The sequence below is a fragment of the Abramis brama genome (assembly GCF_963993115.1).
Source record: "Abramis brama genome assembly, chromosome: 23".
NCBI lineage: Eukaryota > Metazoa > Chordata > Actinopteri > Cypriniformes > Leuciscidae > Abramis > Abramis brama.
The window spans coordinates 18,763,770-18,785,171 of record NC_139985.1 but is presented as its reverse complement, the minus strand read 5'-3'; the positions used below and the strand labels follow the sequence as shown (position 1 = coordinate 18,785,171).

The window sequence follows — 21,402 nt, the reverse complement described above, 5'->3', positions numbered from 1 at the left end:
TTGAAATGTCTACTCTTTAGCGGAACAATTCAAAACGAAAGAAAACAGACTGCGCTGCTTATGTAATTCGTAAGAAATGTGCATTTCTCTCTGGCGCTGCGAAGATCGCGAGTCGTCAACTTCATCTGTCTAGCCGACAGACACTGACATAAAAAATAACTGTTTTATTAGTAAACAATTAAAATGTCTCCTGCTATATTTTACATATTTGCATGTTCCTTACAAAACACTGACAGTGGGGATTTTGACTGGGGTTGTTTTTTGAGCAGCTGCGGACAAATTCTTTCGACACACACACACACACAATATTACATAACACTCTGAGCTTATGTTTTAAAAAGATAATTTAACATATAAATAACAATTTTTAAATAGCCCACTTAAAGTGTTTATTACAAATAAATTACTAAATGCTAAAAAATAATACATTTTAATGAACAAACATATGCGTTGCATTTACAATTCTGTGAAAACAGCACCCCCACACTGCATGAAAAGAGGTGTATCCAGACCAGTATACTCCTGTATACACTGCTGAAATTCGGAAGAATCCAGGAGTATACTGGCCGGATAGCTCAAATTCCATAGATCTGTATATATCCGTTTACATCCGAAATGATACCAAATCGGATGTATGTTGTGGACGTATACTTCCGTGCTACAGCCATTCGTTGCCATGGCAAGTAATCCCATCAAAGGTTTTTTCAAGAGAACATTTTCACACCTTTGTGCACCTTTTGGCCTTCCCCCCTTCCTCCCATTACCCAGACCACTATTGGAGGACAGGACACATTGAAAACCCAGGAAAGTGATTTGATTGGTTACTTTTAGAACATAGCCCACCCTAGGCCTTATCGCACAGTGATTTGATTGGTTGTAGGCCAGCTATGCAGATATTGCTCAGTATACACTAAACCCCCCTTCCCCCAATTTTAATACATTCAAATCTAATTTTAAAAACACACACAAAGAACAATGAGAAAGTCTGACATTTCTAAACAAAAAAAACAGTTGATCTGTAGTTTATTTTCATAAGTGAATTAAGTACAGAAAATTATCAACAATTTAGGAATACAAAATCATTCTAAAAGTTATTACAAAAGATTTATTGCAAATTGACACCAAGGTTTATGCACAAAAACAAATTTAGAATTGTGACGAGCCACACCAGGCCGTAACTTCTCAGAAGTGATTGAACAAGTGGTGCAGTCTTTCTCCAAACCATCTGAGGACAAACTTCCCTACTGGGTGTGGGCTGAACCTTTTAGTCTACAGAAGGACCCTGTGATGATAAAGTATCTGCTATGTATGGAGTAGAAAGTAAGAGGATGGATTTGACTGAATAATGCTGAAAAGCAAACGCTGGAGTAAGAAGCCATGAAAGGGTTGTAGATTTTTAATGAGATCAGTTATGACGCCTGTCCCTCCAGCTCCGACGCGGGGGTGTCTGGCTCTTCATCATTGTAGATGTTCTCAGCCTAAACGAGAGAAGTTTATGATATCAGTGCAAAGTCCTAATATCAAATACATAAATAAATGGAAATCTTAAGAATGTACAGTTTTGCTGTACTTACCATCTGCCATACTTGCATAATGTTGTCCTCTGACACAGAACAGATTACCCAGGGTTCATTTGGGTTCCAGGAGAAATCTGAGATCTTAGCTGTGTGCCCACCATGAATGAACTGCCAAAACAAACAAAAGTGGATTATTAGACTGTCAAAACTGGCATGCAAAATTGTACATGCATTGAAATTCTATCAATATTTTCAAGCTTCAATAACGATACACATCATAACAGTAATCCACATGAATCAAGCGGTTTAATCCAAGGCTTCTAAAGAGACAAGATTTTGAATCTAATTTTGATTCTATATTTTATACTTAATCCATTACCATTACAATTATCTCACTTAAATGCTTGCTCACTCAATGTATTTGTGTTTTTACAATGGGGTAATGTTGTTGCGCAATAGCTTACACAGCGCACAAGGAAGCTTGGTTTCAAACTTTAAATTTCATTTACATAAAAATACAAACAGTCAATAATAAAATAAGAAAAAAAGAAACAAAATCACAAACAATAGCACAAATAAATACAATAGAATAAATATACAAATGGAAGAAATAGTGCTTTATGTTTTTCAGGTACTGTAAGTCTAATAGTAGTATTCAGGTAAGAAATACTACAGAAATTGAAGTAATCAAATGTAAAATAACACTGGATTTTCTTCATTGTAAAAAATAAATACAGATTAATCCTTACAATTAAAGTTAAAAGTTATTCAGCGAGTGATTTTCTCTTTTCTTTTGTTCATTGATTAACAGGAATATTAGGCTGCTGTCACATTAAGACTGAATGCATGGATCCAATACACCGATACACATCCATTTTCTTCGGTTTACCTTCAATCAAGACACAGCCGACTGCGTTTATGTAAATACTTGCCAAGATGAGCATTTTGACAATTTTCTCAAGCTGTTTAAGAGGCAGCTTTATGTGTGTGCGCTTTGACTGTGAAATCTGTGAGTAGTAGTAAAATGATGCGCTATACCCACAATCCCACATTGAAATTCATGCGCTATAACACCAACACTATCAGAGTGCATTGAGACGAGTGAGTAAGAGGAGGCGTGCGTGTGTGTGTGTGTGTGTGTGTGTGTCAACTCGCTGTCGGAGAGAACAGAGAGCAATAAAGCGCAGATGGTATCGATGTGTTGATACGGCAGAAATTTAATATTGGACCCTATTTAACTTGAGTTAAATTTACCATTTCTGACAACACTACTCAAGATATTAATACTTTTATTCAGAAAGGATGTATTAAATTGATCAAAATTGACAGTAAATACATTTCTTACAAAGATTTCTATTTTAAATAAATGCTTTCTTTTGAACTTTCTATTCATCAGAATGATTCTCTTCATTTAGAATTTCTATTCAGTCAGAATCCTGAAAAAAATGCATCAAGTAACACAACTTTTTTTCAATATTGATAAAAATGTATCTTGACCATCAAATCAGCATATTAGCATGATTTTTGAAGGATCATGTAACTCTGCAGACCGGAGTAATGATGATAATTTCAGCTTGGCTATTCAGGAATGAATTGCAGCATTTTATATTAAATAGAAATCTGTTATTTTAAATTGTAATATTCCACAGTATTACTGTCAAAAACTGTATTTTTGATCAAATAAATGCAGCTTTGATGAGCATAAGAGACATTTAAACCCCCAAAAATTTTAAAATATATATTAATTAAATATGTTATTTACACTTGTATTCAACTTTATACTAAAATAGAGTGTGATCAATAGTGTGTGTTTTTTGCTGTGGTATTGAAATAGTTATCAATAATCATATCATTATAGCTCCATCTGTCACAATAAATATTTTCAGCAAATCTATCTCGACTCACCAGCAGCTCAGGTGGCCCGTCCTCGGCGTCCTCCGCAGACTGCTCTTCTCCAATTTTACTAGAGGACATAAATGTAACAAAGCAATCAATATAAGATAAAAGCATTTGTGGATCCAAATACAGTTAGCACAAATGAACGGTTCAAATTAAACCAGGAATGAGCATCAAGAAAGAAAAAAAGTATATTTTCAGGATCAATTATAAAAGAGTAGTAATGCCATACCTCAGGTCCCAAACATTGAGGCGTCTGTCTGTGCCACTGGAGGCCAGGATGGTCTCGTTATGAGGAGACCACTGGACCTGTCAAGAGAATCAGCATTATTATTATCATTATCATCATCACTACACTATTGCTTACGGATTGCATGTTGTTGTTATATTGTAACAGAATCTTGAGTTACCTGGAAGATTTCATCCTTATGTGACTCAAAAGAGTGAAGCTTCAACTTCAGGTTGCGCAGATCCCACAATGCAACAGTCTACAGCCATAAACAAACAGTGAGCATGTCATTTTTTTTCTAAATCATGCACAATATTAAATAGACTATACTTTAAAAGCTTATGCATTAGGCTGTATGCATACATCAAAACTGATGTGTACTTTGGGCTTAAACAGATAGTTCACACAAAAATGATAATTCTGTTATTAATTACTCACCCTCATGTTGTTCCAAACCCGTAAGGCTTCCGTTCATCTTCAAAGCACAAAATATATTTTTGATAAAATCTGAAAGATTTGTCTGCACAACTACCACTTTGATGTTTCAAAAAGTTTATAAAAAAGATTGTAAACCAATCCATATGAATCGAGCGGTTTAGTCCAATTTTTTTTAAGAGACTCGATCGCTTTATATGATAAACAGATTTAATTTAGGCTTTAATTCATATATAAACATTGATCAGCAAACACAAACAGAAGCTCAACCGAACTTGACATGCGAGAATGAACCTCATTGTTTCTCGCATGTCAAACGAACATGCTTGAGCTTCCGTTTACCACAACTGATGTGTGAGTTGATGAATGTTAATATGTGAATAAAAGCCTAAATTCAATCAGTTTATCATATAAAGCGATCAAATCTCTTCAGAACATTTGTACTAAACCATTCAATTCATCTGGATTCGTTTTACGATCTCTTTATTAACTTTTTGTCAAAGTGGTAGTTCTGTAGACTGCCAATAGAGGGACAGAAATCTCTAAGATTTCATTAAAAATATCTTAATTTGTGCTTTGAAGATGAACGAAAGTCTTATGGGTTTGGAACGACATGAGGGCAAAAAATTAATGACAGAATTTCTATTTTTGGGTGAACTAACTCTTTAAGGGGATTGTGTCCCCTCCGCATGAGGACGGATCTCTAAAGCAAATTCTTCCTACAGATGAGTGTGCATGTGTGATTATGTAGATCGCAACATGTACAGACCTTGTCTGCTGAGCCACTGGCCAGAATAAACTCGCTGTATGGGTTGAAGGACAGGCAGTTGACTTCGGCCGTGTGGGCGTCCACAGAGTGACTGGGCTTTGATGTGTTATTGGATCGTGTGTCCCAGCTGTAGAAGACAGACATTTCATAGTGTAATACAACTTAAAGGGTTAGTTCACCCCAAAAATAAAAATTCTGTCAGTAATTACTCACCCTCATGTTGTTCCAACCCCGTAAGGCTTTCGTTCATCTTCGGAACACAAATTCAGATATTTTCAGATATCTAAAAGAGCTGTCTCACTACTCCATTGGCTTCTATGTTATTGAAACTTGCCAGCCCAGAAAGTTAGTAAAGACAATGTAACAGCACAGCGCAAGGTCAGAACGTAGGCTCACTATTGGCTGAAGCTGGTCATGTGTGTGATGCTGGCCAATAGTGAGCCTACATTCTGACGTTGCGCTGTGCTGTTACACTACATGAACTCACGTCAGACGCCCACACAGAAGAAAATGAATAGTTGAATAAAGTCGGTATTTTGGGGGGTTTTTTGCACACAAAAAGTCCAAATAAATGTGAGCACTGTGCATTTGTACTAGAAGATATGCATTCATTTTGCGTTCATTTGTAAAGGACAAACAAAAATGGATCATTTTTAAATCCATAAAATAACTAATTTTACATTCTGTTTACATTACATTATGAAAAACATAACATTTTAAATGATGTGCTGTTGACTTCTGCCTTGTTCACATTCTTGCACATGAGGATTCAAAAGAGAACTTTTGTTTTCCTTTTTAATTTCGGTATGATAGAACTGTTGCAATTATTTATTTTGACAACTAATATAGAAAGTTCAACTTTTTGACAAACTCAGAATTGGTTGAATAGTTCATTGATTATAAAAAAACGCATTGAAGGTTGAATAATCTTTGGACTACAGTATTTATTTGCATGTTATCTCATCCATGAAGATGCAACAATGTAGAACAAGCTATTGGAGATTTTGAGAACCAGAACCAAGCTAACTGAGCAAGTTGAACTTTAGCTATAGTGTGTGCCCTTTTATTACTATTTAATTCATTTTAATATGAGGTGGTGGGTAATAAAAAAAAATAAAAAATAATAAATTCACTCAGTATGCTGTCGGACCGGGACAAACCTCACCTTCTGCCACTGTCCTGTTTGCTTCGGCTCTCCGAAACATCACCACTCCACCTCCATTCAGCGCTGTACGAGCCGCTGCTGCTCAGCCTAGACGACTCTCTGCATAACCGCCTCTCCACATTGTCCTCAGAGATGGACAAAGGTGATGATGAGTCTGGAAAATTTTAGAATTTCAAATTTATTTTTTTGTTGTTGTTGATAATATTAATAATCAATGTAAGGATTGGTCAAAGCCTATTCTGAGTGTTTCGATGAAGTGAACGGACGTCCATCATCTGGGTTCTTCTGGCTGCCGCTCTGCCACTCTCTCTTCCTGTGAGCCGGACCTGTCAGAACAGAAACAGAAAACTCAGAAGACAAAGACTGTGTTAAATATCCATGAAGCTCCTGGATCGGTGTCTGGGTCGGGTCTGGCAGCGGATCCTGATCACGGTCATCGGAACCGGGTCTCCAAACCTCCTGACCAGCTCTCTGAGAGAAAGCAGCTCTCCTGGATCTGGAGTGGAGTGGCCTGAGGCTGGAATATTTCACACATCACATAGTATTAATGTTTTAATAATAACCAATACTCAATGTCAGTGGTCAATTACAAATTGTTACTATACATAACTTTAGTTACTCAAATTGAAAAGTTGATTTCTTATGCAAGGAACCAAATACATGTGATAAAAATTTACATCGCACAAGTTTCTACACATTAATTTACTTAATCAATGTACAACAACATACCATAAACAAATAAAAAAAACTAAAGCACTCACCTCCTCTTCCTCCCATGTGAGCAATCGACAGCCTCCTCAAATCTTATGGAATTATTTTTGTGCCTATAATAAAGAACATAACTTTTCAAGAAACTAATGAAAATATAAATTGAAACTGAATAAAATACCTTTGAAACTGAAAAAGACAGCTTCTGTGACTTCGTTTTTAGTATAATGCATGGTTTGCTAACTGTTTTCTCATCTTTTTTTTGAGAAACAATTGATAATAATCCTCTGTCTCTGTTACACTTCCTCACACCTGAAATCACTGATCGAGTGAATCTCCTGAACTCCTCCGACCTACAGTAGATCATTTCTAATCCATTTGTTGTGACATCTGCTCTAACGTGGGCCGTTTCGTTGGATCCCGGGCTAGGCACTGGCTAATCAGATCTCTGCATTCTGCACAAATGTTAATAAGGAGAGAGCTGGTTAGTCATGACCATGTGACTTGGCATCTATGAAAACAGCATCTAAAACGTGATTAATATCATGTAAAATGTTCCTCATCTTTACTTTAAAAGTGAAGTATGTGGTTTCTGCGACACCTAGCGGAATTAGCAAAGGCCCCTTTTGTGCAATCGCGTCGTCCCCAACTTAAACATCACAAACCCAGCTCTTACTTGCTCTTGTGAAGGCATGTTTCAGGTCCAACATATTAGGAATACTTTTAGCTGTGTTGCATTTGTCTTTCTGAAAATGTGTGTTTCTGAATGGGAGCATGATGATGCTGTATGGTATTGAAGCATGCTTTGTAGCGTGTAGCAAGACAATGCTCTGTTCACTTTGACGTGTTCATGACCTGTTTAATCTTTGAAGGTAGCCTATAAATGCAGCGAATTTCGGCTTTCACTTCTGTAACTAAAGCTGAATTTCTAAAAGCGGTGTGTTTATCAGTGTTTTCAATATTATTCACTCACCTCTGGATAAGTTGGAATTCTGAAATGTAACTTTAGCTTCTATGATTTCTGTTTCACTGCAAAAAGGAAGAGATGCGTTCACCATCTGATAAAACATCACTCCTAGAGCCCAGACATTTGCTGGGACGGCGTGGAATCTGGGTTCTGTGAAGACTTCAGGTGGGCAGTGATCCTGTCTTCCTGTAAGTACGACATTTGCACATTGTTGAGCTTTTTTTCTTAAAGCGTCACTACATTCAGGTTTCCACGCTCTCAAAATGCTCACCAACGTATATGTCGCTCTCGTAGCCCTCACTACTGAATAGCTGACCGCAGCCAAAGTCTATCAGCTTGAGGAATAATGAGCTTCTCTTCAACAGGAAATTCTGCGCTTGAATGTCATTATGAAAAACGCCATGCTCGATGCAGTGTTGTACTGCCAGCACAGCCTGTCCCATTAAGTCCCATACTATTGTTTCGCACACTTCAGGATTATGACGAGTGATGAAGTCCAGCAAGCTCTCGCAGGGTTCGGGGAACTCCATGATGAGAGTGAATTTGCGAGGATGTTCAAACCACTCGAATAGTTGTATGACGTAGGGGCTTATGGGTTCTCGTCTCATCATTAGCAGGAGCGCCACTTCTGTAATGAGAGGTTCTGGATGTCCAGGCTAGAGAAAAGCAGTAGACAGAAGGCAAGCTGGGTAAAAACCTGACGAAAACATGTCATTTTTAAACATACTTTTCTTTGATCTTTTTAGATACGTTGAAAAGAACCTCAAAAGAGCTCAAAGTTTTTTCTTTTGTGCCTCTAGACTTATTTGTCAATCACATTTACACCTAGTGCGCCCTGTTTAAGTGTATTAACTACAGCAATCTGCACTTAAACAACTAAATACATATTCAGGTTTTGGCCGACTTACAATATCAAGATAAAGGAAATTGTCAAACTTGCGCATCCGCTTGATGGCAACCTGCCAAAAAAAAAAAAAGAGTTTCAGTAACAGTATTCCAGCACATGACCTTGCGCTAAGTATTAAACCATCTGTTAATGTTTTGAATATGTTTTGATGCACGCAAAACCAAAATGTTTGCACAATTCGGGAAGATTTACCTTTTTGCCATCAAATTTGCGTGTTCCCCTGTACACACTGCCAAACATTCCACATCCAATCATCTGTCCCGCTTTATAGAGAGACTCAAAGGACTCTGAAAAACAAACAGAAAAATATGGGAAATATATACGAGATAAAATATCAGTCCTGGTTGTGTCGATAAAATAATGTTAATATGGGGAAAATAATATGAATATTCTCTGAAAACAAGCCGTAAGATATTTTTAGTGGAAAACAAGACGACAACACTGTTTAAAATAATGTCGGAGAAATAAGTACTGGCGATTTACCATTATTTGGCTCGACGTCGCAGAGATATTGTGCAGCGGATGATGGATCAGGATCAGGTGATGATGGATCAGGATCAGGTGATGATGGATCAGGTGATGATGGATCAGGATCAGGCTCTGGCTCCAGATCTGCTGTAGGGAGAAAAGGCTCCACAACATCCACAGCACAACTGTGGCAACAGCAGCAGAAAAAACCCTTCACAGCCGTCCATACCCTGTTGAGGAAACGACCAATTCTTTTCCTCTTCCTTGTAGGTTTTTCTGAAATGAAGAGAAACATCTCTGATGTCAAATTAATGATATCATGACATAACTTACATTTTACTGTTAAATTATTATCTGTAATGTTAAAAATCCAAAGTAATGGAAATATTTCCAAGCTACCCACCTGACTTCTGCTAAATGCTTGCATAAATGTCCCAAAATCGTATTTCACAATATCAAAAGTCCTTTTATTTCACAATTTTTATTAATCACATAAAATAATAATGTAATCCTCTGCACGACGGCCATTTTGACAATTTTGTGAGTATTTGACAATTCAAGTGCAATAAGTCAGAAATATAATTCTACTGGGAATGGAATGCTGTCTGAGAATCGTCTTTCTGTGCGCGTGTTTCTGGTGTGTGTATAAATAAAGTTTTCTAATTAAGTTAAGCAATCGTTATTTCTAAATTTTCCCTGAACGTTCATAACGTCCAGTTTTTTTCAATGTTTCAAAAATGTTTTTTCTTGGTTAAAGGAACATTATATTTAATAATTTTGCATTATGGGAATGCTACTTTTGAATGTTCTCTTAATGCTCTGAAAATGTTCCAATTAAAATATATATAAAAAAAAAATAAAAAAAAATCAGAAAGCAAAATTCAGCTGAGCACCAGTAAATGTGACCGGACATTAACATGCTAAAAACTTGAAGCAGTTTTGCATGGAATAGCAAAATCTCTATCTGTACACATTACACTGCCCAGCCTTATTTCAGTCTCACCTGTTGAGCTCTTGTTCACAGGAGAATTCTCCATGGCACCCTGAGCAGTTCGGCCACTTGAAGTCTCTGTCGGCTCGACGGCAACTTGACCCGGGAGTGGATGGCACCGCCACCACCCTTCCATGCTGTCGGACCGGGACAAACCGCAGCTGCTGCCACTGTCCTGTTCGCTTCGGCTCTCCGAAACATCACCACTCCACCTCCATTCAGCGCTGCACGAGCCGCTGCTGCTCAGCCTAGACGACTCTCTGCATAACAGCCTCTCCACATTGTCCTCAGAGATGGACAAAGATGATGATGAGTCTGGAAAATTTCAGACATCAAAAACTGTTTTTTTTTCTTCTTTTTTTTGTAATAATATTTATAATCAATGTAAAAATTGGTCAAAGCCTATTCTGACCTCTGCGAGAGTGTTCCGATGAAGTGGACAGGCGTCCATCATCTGGGCTCTTCTGGCTGCCGCTCTGCCACTCCTTCTTCCTGTGAGCCGGACCTGTCAGAACAGAAACAGATACTAAATACTATTACTAATATACTATTTCACATAGTTAGTATTAATGGTTTAATAACAACAACCAATACTAAATGTCAGTTGACAAATTGACAATTACAAATTGTTACAATAGATAACTTTAGTTACTCAAATTGAAAAGTTGATTTCATATGCAAGGAATCAAATACATGTGATCACTTAGCTGGGAAAATTGGGGGATCAAATTTACCTTGCACAAGTTTCTTCACACTTACTCAATCATTGTACAACAATATTATACCATAACATACATTTACAAATAAAAAACCAAAGCAATCACCTCCTCTTCCCCCCATGTGAGCCATCGATCCTCCAATCTGCAATAAAAACAATACAAAAAACAATACAAAAAGAACAAAATACAACTCTCCTCAGAAATGCAACAACAATAATAAAAATAATAATAAAATAATAAACAAAAAAAAAGAAATAAAACGCCAAACTCCTTCTAACGTAAAGAACAATTAAATAAAAGTCTCCACAAAAACAATATGAACTCTTTAAAAAATAAAAATGTGTAAAGGATATATGCGTATATATGCGCCGATCTTCTAGAATAAAAGTCTCTTCTCCGCTTCAGCTTCACAAGATTTGCATAGAAAATACTTTGCAAAAGTCTCTGAATTGTTCGCCTCGTCTCTCAACCAACTCAGAAAACGATCAGTTCGAGTGTATACAAATGCAGTCAAAATTCAAAACATGCGTCGCGATAGCAAATAAAATTCAAATAATTCATAACCACGCACGTACACCTGAAGTCGCACATCGAATATCAACACATTTATTGAAAAGTAACCAACTTAATATTAAACAGTTATTGTTATTATTATTATTATTATTATTATTGTTATTATCCGTGGAATTATTCTTGCCCAAAATCTGCATTAGCTATTCAGAATTGAGCAAATTAGCACCGACTTCGCAAGGCACTTACAGTCTGGACTGTAGTTGCTTCTGTCCAAAATGCGTGCAAAAAGGCACAATTAAGGGGGGATAAATCGGACATCACCTTAAAGTCTAGACAAATTAAATTTCCGCATGTAAACATAGAGCCAATCAGATTTCAATATCACTGATGCGTCATCACATCGGTTAGTAGTAGGTGGTGAAGAAAAGAAAATTAAAATTAATATAAAGCCCATTTATGATTTTACTAATCAAGGAGTGGAGGATGACGTTCATCATTTATTTTACAATGATCATTATCTTTCTCAAACAATGTTTAACAGATTATTATGCACTGTAATGTTGGCTAATGAAATGATATTGAGTTCCCAGGGCTGCCAACTCTCACGCATTGAGCGTGAGACTCACGCAATTGACACTTTTCACACGCTCTCACGCCACACATCCATTTTCTCACGCACAGAAAAATTGCGGAGCAAAGAGGTACTTTTAATATTAAACTAATTCTCAGCTCTTGAGAACCGATCAGCTGTTACTCTTTTATTTAAAGATGCAGTACAACTTACCGAAAGTATACATGATATCGACCAATTAGTGTTTTTCAACCACGGAAAGAGGTCAGTATAACAGCAGAAAAACAATTATGTCACATAACGTTACATTTACCTCAGGAAAGCCATTTAATGACCATAGCATGTTAAATGAATAGAAAAAATGGCTAGAGAGGAGATTTTACTGAGCACTATATTACATATTTATTATATTTTTACTTATGTCATTAAATAATTGTTATTATAACAAAAACAGCATTATATTTAATTTAATTTGTTATTTTTAACCTTTAATAATACCAGCAGATTGGGCCCTCTGTTTACAGCATTAGGTGAGATTATTTTTTAAAATAAAATTTAAAATAAACATGTAGGCTATCCAAATTAGTCAATATTGAATCAAAATCGGAATCAAATCACAAGAATGGAATTGAAATCTTGAAATTTTTGTCAAGCAATAATAAAAACTGTATCCTACCAGTCATTGTAACATGTTGTCACTAAACTTCATAAAATTCTATTTAGTTACCAAATGTTTTGACAATCACAATTACACTTATTGTGATGCAATATTTGTTTTGCATTCCGAATGATCATTATCTTTCTCAAACAATGTTTAACAGATTATTATGCACTGTAATGTTGGCTAATGTCGAGCCGACAGAGACTTCAAGTGGCCGAACTGCTCAGGGTGCCATGGAGAATTCTCCTGTGAACAAGAGCTCAACAGGTGAGACTGAAATAAGGCTGGGCAGTGTAATGTGTACAGATAGAGATTTTGCTATTCCATGCAAAACTGCTTCAAGTTTTTAGCATGTTAATGTCCGGTCACATTTACTGGTGCTCAGCTGAATTTTGCTTTCTGATTTTTTTTAATTTTTTTTTTATATATATTTTAATTGGAACATTTTCAGAGCATTAAGAGAACATTCAAAAGTAGCATTCCCATAATGCAAAATTATTAAATATAATGTTCCTTTAACCAAGAAAAAACATTTTTGAAACATTGAAAAAAACTGGACGTTATGAACGTTCAGGGAAAATTTAGAAATAACGATTGCTTAACTTAATTAGAAAACTTTATTTATACACACACCAGAAACACGCGCACAGAAAGACGATTCTCAGACAGCATTCCATTCCCAGTAGAATTATATTTCTGACTTATTGCACTTGAATTGTCAAATACTCACAAAATTGTCAAAATGGCCGTCGTGCAGAGGATTACATTATTATTTTATGTGATTAATAAAAATTGTGAAATAAAAGGACTTTTGATATTGTGAAATACGATTTTGGGACATTTATGCAAGCATTTAGCAGAAGTCAGGTGGGTAGCTTGGAAATATTTCCATTACTTTGGATTTTTAACATTACAGATAATAATTTAACAGTAAAATGTAAGTTATGTCATGATATCATTAATTTGACATCAGAGATGTTTCTCTTCATTTCAGAAAAACCTACAAGGAAGAGGAAAAGAATTGGTCGTTTCCTCAACAGGGTATGGACGGCTGTGAAGGGTTTTTTCTGCTGCTGTTGCCACAGTTGTGCTGTGGATGTTGTGGAGCCTTTTCTCCCTACAGCAGATCTGGAGCCAGAGCCTGATCCTGATCCATCATCACCTGATCCATCATCACCTGATCCTGATCCATCATCACCTGATCCTGATCCATCATCCGCTGCACAATATCTCTGCGACGTCGAGCCAAATAATGGTAAATCGCCAGTACTTATTTCTCCGACATTATTTTAAACAGTGTTGTCGTCTTGTTTTCCACTAAAAATATCTTACGGCTTGTTTTCAGAGAATATTCATATTATTTTCCCCATATTAACATTATTTTATCGACACAACCAGGACTGATATTTTATCTCGTATATATTTCCCATATTTTTCTGTTTGTTTTTCAGAGTCCTTTGAGTCTCTCTATAAAGCGGGACAGATGATTGGATGTGGAATGTTTGGCAGTGTGTACAGGGGAACACGCAAATTTGATGGCAAAAAGGTAAATCTTCCCGAATTGTGCAAACATTTTGGTTTTGCGTGCATCAAAACATATTCAAAACATTTACAGATGGTTTAATACTTAGCGCAAGGTCATGTGCTGGAATACTGTTACTGAAACTCTTTTTTTTTTTTTGGCAGGTTGCCATCAAGCGGATGCGCAAGTTTGACAATTTCCTTTATCTTGATATTGTAAGTCGGCCAAAACCTGAATATGTATTTAGTTGTTTAAGTGCAGATTGCTGTAGTTAATACACTTCAACAGGGCGCACTAGGTGTAAATGTGATTGACAAATAAGCCTAGAGGCACAAAAGAAAAAACTTTGAGCTCTTTTGAGGTTCTTTTCAACGTATCTAAAAAGATCAAAGAAAAGTATGTTTAAAAATGACATGTTTTCGTCAGGTTTTTACCCAGCTTGCCTTCTGTCTACTGCTTTTCTCTAGCCTGGACATCCTGAACCTCTCATTACAGAAGTGGCGCTCCTGCTAATGATGAGACGAGAACCCATAAGCCCCTACGTCATACAACTATTCGAGTGGTTTGAACATCCTCGCAAATTCACTCTCATCATGGAGTTCCCCGAACCCTGCGAGAGCTTGCTGGACTTCATCACTCGTCGTAATCCTGAAGTGTGCGAAACAATAGTATGGGACTTAATGGGACAGGCTGTGCTGGCAGTACAACACTGCATCGAGCATGGCGTTTTTCATAATGACATTCAAGCGCAGAATTTCCTGTTGAAGAGAAGCTCATTATTCCTCAAGCTGATAGACTTTGGCTGCGGTCAGCTATTCAGTAGTGAGGGCTACGAGAGCGACATATACGTTGGTGAGCATTTTGAGAGCGTGGAAACCTGAATGTAGTGACGCTTTAAGAAAAAAAGCTCAACAATGTGCAAATGTCGTACTTACAGGAAGACAGGATCACTGCCCACCTGAAGTCTTCACAGAACCCAGATTCCACGCCGTCCCAGCAAATGTCTGGGCTCTAGGAGTGATGTTTTATCAGATGGTGAACGCATCTCTTCCTTTTTGCAGTGAAACAGAAATCATAGAAGCTAAAGTTACATTTCAGAATTCCAACTTATCCAGAGGTGAGTGAATAATATTGAAAACACTGATAAACACACCGCTTTTAGAAATTCAGCTTTAGTTACAGAAGTGAAAGCCGAAATTCGCTGCATTTATAGGCTACCTTCAAAGATTAAACAGGTCATGAACACGTCAAAGTGAACAGAGCATTGTCTTGCTACACGCTACAAAGCATGCTTCAATACCATACAGCATCATCATGCTCCCATTCAGAAACACACATTTTCAGAAAGACAAATGCAACACAGCTAAAAGTATTCCTAATATGTTGGACCTGAAACATGCCTTCACAAGAGCAAGTAAGAGCTGGGTTTGTGATGTTTAAGTTGGGGACGACGCGATTGCACAAAAGGGGCCTTTGCTAATTCCGCTAGGTGTCGCAGAAACCACATACTTCACTTTTAAAGTAAAGATGAGGAACATTTTACATGATATTAATCACGTTTTAGATGCTGTTTTCATAGATGCCAAGTCACATGGTCATGACTAACCAGCTCTCTCCTTATTAACATTTGTGCAGAATGCAGAGATCTGATTAGCCAGTGCCTAGCCCGGGATCCAACGAAACGGCCCACGTTAGAGCAGATGTCACAACAAATGGATTAGAAATGATCTACTGTAGATCGGAGGAGTTCAGGAGATTCACTCGATCAGTGATTTCAGGTGTGAGGAAGTGTAACAGAGACAGAGGATTATTATCAATTGTTTCTCAAAAAAAAAAAGATGAGAAAACAGTTAGCAAACCATGCATTATATTAAAAACGAAGTCACAGAAGCTGTCTTTTTCAGTTTCAAAGGTATTTTATTCAGTTTCAATTGATATTTTCATTAGTTTCTTGAAAAGTTCTGTTCTTTATTATAGGCACAAAAATAATTCCATAAGATTTGAGGAGGCTGTCGATTGCTCACATGGGAGGAATAGGAGGTGAGTGCTTTAGTTTTTTTTATTTGTTTATGGTATGTTGTTGTACATTGATTAAGTAAATTAATGTGTAGAAACTTGTGCGATGTAAATTTTTATCACATGTATTTGGTTCCTTGCATAAGAAATCAACTTTTCAATTTGAGTAACTAAAGTTATGTATAGTAACAATTTGTAATTGACCACTGACATTGAGTATTGGTTATTATTTAAAACATTAATACTATGTGATGTGTGAAATATTCCAGCCTCAGGCCACTCCAGATCCAGGAGAGCTGCTTTCTCTCAGAGAGCTGGTCAGGAGGTTTGGAGACCCGGTTCCGATGACCGTGATCAGGATCCGCTGCCAGACCCGACCCAGACACCGATCCAGGAGCTTCATGGATATTTAACACAGTCTTTGTCTTCTGAGTTTTCTGTTTCTGTTCTGACAGGTCCGGCTCACAGGAAGAGAGAGTGGCAGAGCGGCAGCCAGAAGAACCCAGATGATGGACGTCCGTTCACTTCATCGAAACACTCAGAATAGGCTTTGACCAATCCTTACATTGATTATTAATATTATCAACAACAACAAAAAAATAAATTTGAAATTCTAAAATTTTCCAGACTCATCATCATCTTTGTCCATCTCTGAGGACAATGTGGAGAGGCGGTTATGCAGAGAGTCGTCTAGGCTGAGCAGCAGCGGCTCGTACAGCGCTGAATGGAGGTGGAGTGGTGATGTTTCGGAGAGCCGAAGCAAACAGGACAGTGGCAGAAGGTGAGGTTTGTCCCGGTCCGACAGCATACTGAGTGAATTTTATTTTATTTTTTTTATTACCCACCACCTCATATTAAAATTAATTAAATAGTAATAAAAGGGCACACACTATAGCTAAAGTTCAACTTGCTCAGTTAGCTTGGTTCTGGTTCTCAAAATCTCCAATAGCTTGTTCTACATTGTTGCATCTTCATGGATGAGATAACATGCAGATAAATACTGTAGTCCAAAGATTATTCAACCTTCAATGCGTTTTTTTATAATCAATGAACTATTCAACCAATTCTGAGTTTGTCAAAAAGTTGAACTTTCTATATTAGTTGTCAAAATAAATAATTGCAACAGTTCTATCATACCGAAATTAAAAAGGAAAACAAAAGTTCTCTTTTGAATCCTCATGTGCAAGAATGTGAACAAGGCAGAAGTCAACAGCACATCATTTAAAATGTTATGTTTTTCATAATGTAATGTAAACAGAATGTAAAATTAGTTATTTTATGGATTTAAAAATGATCCATTTTTGTTTGTCCTTTACAAATGAACGCAAAATGAATGCATATCTTCTAGTACAAATGCACAGTGCTCACATTTATTTGGACTTTTTGTGTGCAAAAAACCCCCCAAAATACCGACTTTATTCAACTATTCATTTTCTTCTGTGTGGGCGTCTGACGTGAGTTCATGTAGTGTAACAGCACAGCGCAACGTCAGAATGTAGGCTCACTATTGGCCAGCATCACACACATGACCAGCTTCAGCCAATAGTGAGCCTACGTTCTGACCTTGCGCTGTGCTGTTACATTGTCTTATGACATGCTCATAAGACAATATATAAAAAAATGTTTATAAAAAAATGACATGCTCACTGTTTGTTTATGGCTGTAGACTGTTGCATTGTGGGATCTGCGCAACCTGAAGTTGAAGCTTCACTCTTTTGAGTCACATAAGGATGAAATCTTCCAGGTAACTCAAGATTCTGTTACAATATAACAACAACATGCAATCCGTAAGCAATAGTGTAGTGATGATGATAATGATAATAATAATGCTGATTCTCTTGACAGGTCCAGTGGTCTCCTCATAACGAGACCATCCTGGCCTCCAGTGGCACAGACAGACGCCTCAATGTTTGGGACCTGAGGTATGGCATTACTACTCTTTTATAATTGATCCTGAAAATATACTTTTTTTCTTTCTTGATGCTCATTCCTGGTTTAATTTGAACCGTTCATTTGTGCTAACTGTATTTGGATCCACAAATGCTTTTATCTTATATTGATTGCTTTGTTACATTTATGTCCTCTAGTAAAATTGGAGAAGAGCAGTCTGCGGAGGACGCCGAGGACGGGCCACCTGAGCTGCTGGTGAGTCGAGATAGATTTGCTGAAAATATTTATTGTGACAGATGGAGCTATAATGATATGATTATTGGTAACTATTTCAATACCACAGCAAAAAACACACACTATTGATCACACTCTATTTTAGTATAAAGTTGAATACAAGTGTAAATAACATATTTAATTAATATATATTTTAAAATTTTTGGGGGTTTAAATGTCTCTTATGCTCATCAAAGCTGCATTTATTTGATCAAAAATACAGTTTTTGACAGTAATACTGTGGAATATTACAATTTAAAATAACAGATTTCTATTTAATATAAAATGCTGCAATTCATTCCTGAATAGCCAAGCTGAAATTATCATCATTACTCCGGTCTGCAGAGTTACATGATCCTTCAAAAATCATTCTAATATGCTGATTTGATGGTCAAGATACATTTTTATCAATATTGAAAAAAAGTTGTGTTACTTGATGCATTTTTTTCAGGATTCTGACTGAATAGAAATTCTAAATGAAGAGAATCATTCTGATGAATAGAAAGTTCAAAAGAAAGCATTTATTTAAAATAGAAATCTTTGTAAGAAATGTATTTACTGTCAATTTTGATCAATTTAATACATCCTTTCTGAATAAAAGTATTAATATCTTGAGTAGTGTTGTCAGAAATTGTAAATTTAACTCAAGTTAAATAGGGTCCAATATTAAATTTCTGCCGTATCAATACATCGATACCATCTGCGCTTTATTGCTCTCTGTTCTCTCCGACAGCGAGTTGACACACACACACACACACACACGCACGCCTCCTCTTACTCACTCATCTCAATGCACTCTGATAGTGTTGGTGTTATAGCGCATGAATTTCAATGTGGGATTGTGGGTATAGCGCATCATTTTACTACTACTCACAGATTTCACAGTCAAAGCGCACACACATAAAGCTGCCTCTTAAACAGCTTGAGAAAATTGTCAAAATGCTCATCTTGGCGAGTATTTACATAAACACAGTCGGCTGTGTCTTGATTGAAGGTAAACCGAAGAAAATGGATGTGTATCGGTGTATTGGATCCATGCATTCAGTCTTAATGTGACAGCAGCCTAATATTCCTGTTAATCAATGAACAAAAGAAAAGAGAAAATCACTCGCTGAATAACTTTTAACTTTAATTGTAAGGATTAATCTGTATTTATTTTTTACAATGAAGAATATCCAGTGTTATTTTACATTTGATTACTTCAATTTCTGTAGTATTTCTTACCTGAATACTACTATTAGACTTACAGTACCTGAAAAACATAAAGCACTATTTCTTCCATTTGTATATTTATTCTATTGTATTTATTTGTGCTATTGTTTGTGATTTTGTTTCTTTTTTTCTTATTTTATTATTGACTGTTTGTATTTTTATGTAAATGAAATTTAAAGTTTGAAACCAAGCTTCCTTGTGCGCTGTGTAAGCTATTGCGCAACAACATTACCCCATTGTAAAAACACAAATACATTGAGTGAGCAAGCATTTAAGTGAGATAATTGTAATGGTAATGGATTAAGTATAACATATAGAATCAAAATTAGATTCAAAATCTTGTCTCTTTAGAAGCCTTGGATTAAACCGCTTGATTCATGTGGATTACTGTTATGATGTGTATCGTTATTGAAGCTTGAAAATATTGATAGAATTTCAATGCATGTACAATTTTGCATGCCAGTTTTGACAGTCTAATAATCCACTTTTGTTTGTTTTGGCAGTTCATTCATGGTGGGCACACAGCTAAGATCTCAGATTTCTCCTGGAACCCAAATGAACCCTGGGTAATCTGTTCTGTGTCAGAGGACAACATTATGCAAGTATGGCAGATGGTAAGTACAGCAAAACTGTACATTCTTAAGATTTCCATTTATTTATGTATTTGATATTAGGACTTTGCACTGATATCATAAACTTCTCTCGTTTAGGCTGAGAACATCTACAATGATGAAGAGCCAGACACCCCCGCGTCGGAGCTGGAGGGACAGGCGTCATAACTGATCTCATTAAAAATCTACAACCCTTTCATGGCTTCTTACTCCAGCGTTTGCTTTTCAGCATTATTCAGTCAAATCCATCCTCTTACTTTCTACTCCATACATAGCAGATACTTTATCATCACAGGGTCCTTCTGTAGACTAAAAGGTTCAGCCCACACCCAGTAGGGAAGTTTGTCCTCAGATGGTTTGGAGAAAGACTGCACCACTTGTTCAATCACTTCTGAGAAGTTACGGCCTGGTGTGGCTCATCACAATTCTAAATTTGTTTTTGTGCATAAACCTTGGTGTCAATTTGCAATAAATTTTTTTTGTAATAACTTTTAGAATGATTTTGTATTCCTAAATTGTTGATAATTTTCTGTACTTAATTCACTTATGAAAATAAACTACAGATCAACTGTTTTTTTGTTTAGAAATGTCAGACTTTCTCATTGTTCTTTGTGTGTGTTTTTAAAATTAGATTTGAATGTATTAAAATTGGGGGAAGGGGGGTTTAGTGTATACTGAGCAATATCTGCATAGCTGGCCTACAACCAATCAAATCACTGTGCGATAAGGCCTAGGGTGGGCTATGTTCTAAAAGTAACCAATCAAATCACTTTCCTGGGTTTTCAATGTGTCCTGTCCTCCAATAGTGGTCTGGGTAATGGGAGGAAGGGGGGAAGGCCAAAAGGTGCACAAAGGTGTGAAAATGTTCTCTTGAAAAAACCTTTGATGGGATTACTTGCCATGGCAACAAATGGCTGTAGCACGGAAGTATATGTCCACAACATACATCCGATTTGGTATCATTTCGGATGCATACGGATATACACAGACCCATGGAATTTGAGCTATCCGGCCAGTATACTCCTGGATTCTTCCGAATTTCAGCAGTGTATACAGGAGTATACTGGTCTGGATACACCTCTTTTCATGCAGTGTGGGGGTGCTGTTTTCACAGAATTGTAAATGCAACGCATATGTTTGTTCATTAAAATGTATTAATTTTTAGCATTTAGTCATTTATTTGTAATAAACACTTTAAGTGGGCTATTTAAAAATGGTTATTTATATGTTAAATTATATTTTTATAACATAAGCGCAGAGTGTTATGTAATATTGTGTGTGTGTGTGTGTGTGTGTGTGTGTCGAAAGAATTTGTCCGCAGCTGCTCAAAAAAAAAAAAAAAAAAAACCCACTGTCAGTGTT

At 36.6% G+C, this 21,402-nt stretch overlaps 2 protein-coding genes and 1 long non-coding RNA gene across 5 annotated transcripts in view; 2 read left to right on the top strand and 1 right to left on the bottom strand.

The window, feature by feature from the left end:
- Positions 1 to 1,006: 1,006 nt before the first annotated feature.
- Positions 1,007 to 21,402, bottom strand: part of LOC311074271 (histone-binding protein RBBP7-like) — a 268,186-nt gene continuing 247,790 nt past the window's right edge. Inside the window, exons 1-11 of one of the 3 annotated variants that reach the window (XR_014604265.1) lie at positions 10,065 to 11,165; positions 9,077 to 9,337; positions 8,786 to 8,880; positions 8,595 to 8,645; positions 7,958 to 8,342; positions 7,693 to 7,872; positions 7,032 to 7,174; positions 6,773 to 6,835; positions 6,012 to 6,528; positions 5,060 to 5,096; positions 4,847 to 4,973 (exon numbers count right to left, since the gene is read on the bottom strand). Coding sequence is in view for 1 of the 3 variants with exons in the window: in XM_084100747.1 (XP_083956873.1) it covers positions 1,410 to 1,478; positions 1,575 to 1,685; positions 3,423 to 3,480; positions 3,646 to 3,722; positions 3,824 to 3,901; positions 4,847 to 4,973 (520 nt within the window). In the remaining 2 variants the exon portion in view is untranslated. Of the gene's footprint in view, positions 1,479 to 1,574; positions 1,686 to 3,422; positions 3,481 to 3,645; positions 3,723 to 3,823; positions 3,902 to 4,846; positions 4,974 to 5,059; positions 5,097 to 6,011; positions 6,529 to 6,772; positions 6,836 to 7,031; positions 7,175 to 7,692; positions 7,873 to 7,957; positions 8,343 to 8,594; positions 8,646 to 8,785; positions 8,881 to 9,076; positions 9,338 to 10,064; positions 11,166 to 21,402 lie in introns of those variants that run through there. The other 2 variants (XR_014604266.1, XM_084100747.1) reach the window with 2 other exon arrangements.
- Positions 12,711 to 16,812, top strand: LOC311074796 (serine/threonine-protein kinase pim-2-like). The gene is made up of 8 exons (XM_084101691.1): positions 12,711 to 12,783; positions 13,511 to 13,771; positions 13,968 to 14,062; positions 14,203 to 14,253; positions 14,506 to 14,890; positions 14,976 to 15,155; positions 16,016 to 16,078; positions 16,324 to 16,812. Exons 1-7 carry the CDS (start codon positions 12,750 to 12,752, stop codon positions 16,033 to 16,035), a joined length of 1,026 nt encoding a protein of 341 aa, XP_083957817.1. The 5' UTR covers positions 12,711 to 12,749; the 3' UTR covers positions 16,036 to 16,078; positions 16,324 to 16,812.
- On the top strand, positions 17,683 to 20,512 carry LOC311074746. The gene is made up of 5 exons (XR_014604356.1): positions 17,683 to 17,798; positions 17,900 to 17,976; positions 18,142 to 18,199; positions 19,933 to 20,043; positions 20,140 to 20,512. It is a non-coding gene; the product is annotated as an uncharacterized lncRNA (long non-coding RNA).